This window comes from Mycteria americana, chromosome 6 (assembly GCF_035582795.1).
Source record: "Mycteria americana isolate JAX WOST 10 ecotype Jacksonville Zoo and Gardens chromosome 6, USCA_MyAme_1.0, whole genome shotgun sequence".
NCBI classification, from domain to species: domain Eukaryota; kingdom Metazoa; phylum Chordata; class Aves; order Ciconiiformes; family Ciconiidae; genus Mycteria; species Mycteria americana.
The window spans coordinates 21,790,130-21,795,362 of NC_134370.1; the positions used below are offsets into that span (position 1 = coordinate 21,790,130).

The window sequence follows — 5,233 nt, forward strand, 5'->3', positions numbered from 1 at the left end:
AGTTTTTATGGAAACACAGGATTCTTTTTATATTTCGTGTTTCTGGTCTGTGCTCTAGTTACCAAGGAAAGACTTGTAGGAGCTAGGAATGTGGCTGGCATTCCTTTTTCTAGAAAAATGCAAATATGAAAATTGTAGTAGTATTGTAATGTGCATACCACTTATCTGGTAAGTTAAGTTGTTTATGGCAGATGAAATAATTAATGGTCTAGGAACTGTCCAATTATTCTTTTCAAGAAGCAACAAGGTACTAATTAATGCCTTAAAAAAAAGTGTGCAAGATTTTGCGAAGGCTGTTTTCAAATTCTGAAAGCTTTTTAATCTTTTAATTACCTTTGCAAAATATTGATTACTTACTTATTTTTATAGTAACACTGGAGGACCCAGACAGCAATTTAATACCATAACTAATGCTTTAGTTAAAATTAAAATAAGGTTGTGTATAAGCGGTAGACTTTTCAGTGGCCATCTAATAAAGCATATGGAGGAAAACCCCAGCACTGCAATCTTTTTATTTTCCAGCCACATGTTTAATAAGAGTGATGATGACCTATCGAACACAAAATGTATGCCTGAAACTCTCTCTCTAACCCCTATTGATGAAGAGTATCTCACTATCAGCTCAACGTCTGTGACCTCACTTTCATGGGGAGGAAGCTCCGAGACTCTCTCCACAACCATGGTGACCCCACAGCTGTGTGTTTCCAGTCCTTTCTCATCATCCCTGCCTGCTAGAGAGACACATGACAGTGACAATGAATGGGAAGACTTGGAGGAACTAGAGGAAGAGAAGGAAGAAAAGGAAGATTGCACTAGGGTATGTGATAGGCACCAGATTATTAACGTGTAGAATATGACAAGGGAAAAGCAGCAACTTTAAGAATGCAAAGTTCTTAAACATTAATTTTAGCTCATTATCTATGCTATTTCTGCATGGCTTTTTTTACTTTCCTGAATGTCCACAATCTTCAAGTAAAGCAGACCTTCCTCTATGCCCAGCTCTCCGGAATTCTTTACCATATGCCTTAAGGCCATCTCCTTGCTCTTGCCATCTTACTATTTCTTCAACTTTCCAGCATTCTGCAGTATTATACCCAGCATACAAAGGCCTAAAAGCCCTCTAGTAGCCTCTAAAATTAATTGGAGTCAGCTACTTGGGTTTTCTCTGTCATGTTTTAAACCCATGTGGAAAATCACTTTGTTACAGTGATTCTACTGTAATGTCCTGATAAGAAAGTATGATCCTTGTGCTAATTACTAGTGAAAATATAGGGCTCAGTCCTGCCAAATGCTGAACATCTTGCATTCCTGCTGACACTAATGAGCTCTGAATTCCTACTAATTTGAGATCACTGAGGACAAAATTTAGGTCCAGCCATTTCCTTCAGTGGGACAGCAATAGCAATAACAACTATAATCTCTGCACCCTACTATTGCAATGCTTGTCAGCTCAGAGGACTCCAAGCCTTTCTTTACACATTTCAAATGCCAAAATTCCAGTCCCCAAAGGCATTCTCTGCCTTATTAGGCCCTATCAATCAATCACCGTGAAGCTCCACTAGGTAAAAAGAAGTAAAATTAATTCTGGAATAAGGCAGTGACAGATCAGAGAAACCCTTATGTATGCTCTTATTTTTACCATCTGAGGATCCGATTCCTATCTGCATACAAAACATAATGGAAGATGTTAATGAAGCAACAGAAAAGCCTACATCAAATATATCTTGTGCTTATCTTACTAGGAAATGGAGATCTTTGTGACTTTGACAAAGTCAGAGAACAACGGTTATGGATTCTCTGTAGTTCTTAACAAAGTGGACAACTGCCTGTATGTTGATGAAATCTTGAATGAGCCTGCCCTGTCTGATGGAAGACTAAGAAGGGGAGACAGAATCATTATGGTACAGTAATCCTTTGAGTTTATACAGAGGAGAGAATATTTGCAGATCAATGTCATTTAGCTTCGGTATTCTTCCTTCCGTAGGGTCCAGTTTATCACATATTTAGGCATGCAAGTGCAAATGGATCCTATAATAAATGCAATTCTGCTGACTTCAGGAGGACAACTTTCAGACTGAATAGATTGTATGACCAGGCAAATAACACGAATCATCTAGCAGCAATGCAAGACAACTGAGACATTAAAAGCCTTCCCAATTAAATGACAAACTGAATTAATGTAATAAGATATGTGACATACAAAGGATGCAGGAGTTATGTCCTTTGTAATGTATTAATAAAGCCCATTTTCAGCCTGGTTCATCTTCAGTTTCTCGCATTAGGCTGTCTTCCTTATTTTTTGCTACAAGACCTTGAGTTTCAAGAAAAGAGAGCTATTTTTATGAAAACTCTGCATTCAGAAAAATAAAAGTTCAAAAAAGAAATCTTACTGCAATCTTAACTGTTGCATTCACTGACACTAAATAGCACAGCAAAGCAGTAACATGAAGGTGAAAACTAATTTAAGTTCATATGCAAAATTTAGAGTGGAGGGAGAAGTATGTGATGGTCAATGAGATCTATGACATCATTTTATTGGTTTGTCATTTAGGTGAATGGAATTGATGTCACATCTTTACCATGCAATGAAGCCCTGACTTTACTGCAAAAATCTCCTCCTGATCTGCACCTTGTGGTTGGTCGTGCCGACAGTGATCCGCATCCCTCTATTAGGCCAGATGAGATTCCCGAAATTACTCTCACAAAAGGTGCCAATGGACAGCTAGGTGTGTAGTAAATACTATGCATACTATTTTGGATGGGGATTACAGCAATTGTAAGATAATCATAAGCAACTGTGGTCTTGGATCAATATAATCCTGAGTAACCTTGACACCTTTATGGTTTCCTCCATCACTCATGACCAAGGAAGGGAGAACTTCATTTTGGGCAAGGCCTTAAAGGGAAGACTAATATCTCTTTATTAGACCAATGAAGATAGTTGGAAAAAATATCTTTGTATTATCACCCTATCAGCTGTGTTTCTGGCAGATGTCCAATGTCCAGTCTCATATTTTTATGTTACTGATATACAAAAGTTGTTGGTAGTTAGATAACAATGTCTACTACCTACTGAGATACATAAAGATCTATTTGGAGGCAAAGAAAAAAAAAAAGAAAAAAAGGCAAAGTTTAAGAAGAATGAGCCACTGGTTAGGGCAATAGTTTGCTGTTCAGAAAACCTCCACTCAAATCCTTGATTCACCACAGACACAAGGCTTTATCTACATTGTGCAGTACAAGTGGTAAAAGAAATCCCCACAGCATGAGTATCTTGGTATTTCTGCAGAATGTGGTGTGTACTGCACACAGATAAACCTGTAGACCCAAGAAACAGTATAGCTATGTTTGCTCAGGTACAGCATCCTGTTTCCAGTTCAGAAACCAGCTTGTTTGGAGATTGCTTGAATATCTTTGCACAATTCTGTTTTGCACTGTATAGTTGTGTCCTTAGTTGCCACATGCCTCCGTTCCCTATGTCACTCTAAAGATTGCAAGGCAGTTAAGCACTCCGGTAATGAACGAGTTACTGCTATGCAGCTAAGTGTCTTATTCAAATGACTATTCAACATCAGGTGAAATAAAGTATCGTGGAATAGCTGAAGCATAGAGATGGACAATACCATTTAAGTTTTTTCCATACTTTTTTAACATCCAATTGCATTTCACTCCCCCAGTCCAGCTCTTACACCCCGTCTCACTGGGACAAGACTGTTGTTTATAATGTTGGTGCTTTTTTCAGCCTGTCTTTCAGAGACCCACATCTATTCCATTAGGCTGTATGTCACTGACAGTGAAATTCAAAACACACTGCCACAAAAGATGCTCTCTCTGCATTATTCTAGGCTTGAAGCTGACAGGAGGAGCTGGAAGCAAGTTACAAGGTATTTATGTGCTAGAGATAGTGCCTGGCTCTCCTGCCAGTGTGGAAGGCAGTTTGCAGCCACGAGATCAGATTGTTTACATCTGTGGACTGTGGACTGAGGGCATTAGCCTGGATGACGCAGTGAGAGTGTGTGAAGCTGCCACCCAGAACGTCCAAATCAAAGCCACAAGGTAAATCTGTACCGACAAGGTAAATCTGAGCATACTCAATCTCAACCCTAATGTTAAAGCAGGTTTCTAAGTTTTGCATCAACAAGTCAAACAATAAAAACAAGACAAACTACAAGAAAAATGCTTTACTTCAAAGGTCTGAATGTTGCAACCTGTCACATAACATTTGTAAGATAGTTGTAACTACAAGGAGTTAAGATAACACAGTGAATACAAGTAGACTCGTACAACACAAATAAGAACTCCAGATTTCATTATCCAAACACAAATGTGAATCCTGTAACTGTAAGGCTGGCCACCATTTTCAGATATCATGTTCTCCAGGGAAAATAATCTTTATATTTCCACCACTAGTGCCAATCTTCTCCATACATTCTCAACTTCACAACTACAGGCAAGAAACTACCTCTGATGGGAAAACGAGTTACTTCCAACAGCCAAATGTTTTAGAAAGGTGTTAAAAATGCAGCACTTAATCTGCAGCAAGTTAAGAATTTCCCTCATCAGTTCTTGGCTTCATTTTAGTTTTACTGTGTTCTATAGTCTGATAGAGCATCAGCAGATGTCCTGGACTGATACAGAAATAGCTTCCAAAGATCTCAGAGGAACAGTCAAATAGTAACCCAAAAATATGTGAATTACTAAGTTACATAACCAGAGTTAGCAATAGTGTGTCTGTCACAGCTGTCTTAATGTAATTCAAAATTTTATCAATGTTTTATTAACTTGCACTGGGCTAGTAGATGAAGAAGCTGCAGCCTCATTATACTTCTTGCTGTACAAGCAGTTAGTAGGCAACACACCCTGATCATGAGAATTTGCAATTTAGGGAGATAAACAGAAATAGGGGAAAGGAAATTACAAAAGATCATTCCCACTTTATAGAGGTGGAATTGTAGCTGAATTCAAAATGTACCACAAAGCAGTTGTGTATTGGGACAGATGGTTTAACATGTTCTTTCTTTCCCCAAACCATTTAAATAAAATGTTTCACTGTTTTTAATACAGTCAAATATTTTATATATCAATATAAATGCTCTTTAGGAAAGCACCGTTAACAAAATCATAGAAGTACAACTACATAGACTTTCTAAAAATATTTTTCATATGTGCTTTACGAAGCATGCAGCTCTTAATGGCTCACATATTTCACTTTTTCTGCCCCCAGAAATGGCAA

At 38.0% G+C, this 5,233-nt stretch overlaps 1 protein-coding gene across 1 annotated transcript in view; it reads left to right on the forward strand.

Annotated features, from left to right (window-relative positions):
* The window catches only part of FRMPD2 (FERM and PDZ domain containing 2), a 60,346-nt gene extending 58,436 nt beyond the window's left edge, over positions 1-1,910 (forward strand). The window contains exons 30-31 of the mRNA XM_075506594.1: positions 523-817; positions 1,743-1,910. Of these exons, the coding sequence (XP_075362709.1) occupies positions 523-817; positions 1,743-1,910 (463 nt within the window). The remainder of the gene's footprint in view (positions 1-522; positions 818-1,742) is intronic.
* The last annotated feature ends 3,323 nt before the right edge of the window (positions 1,911-5,233 follow it).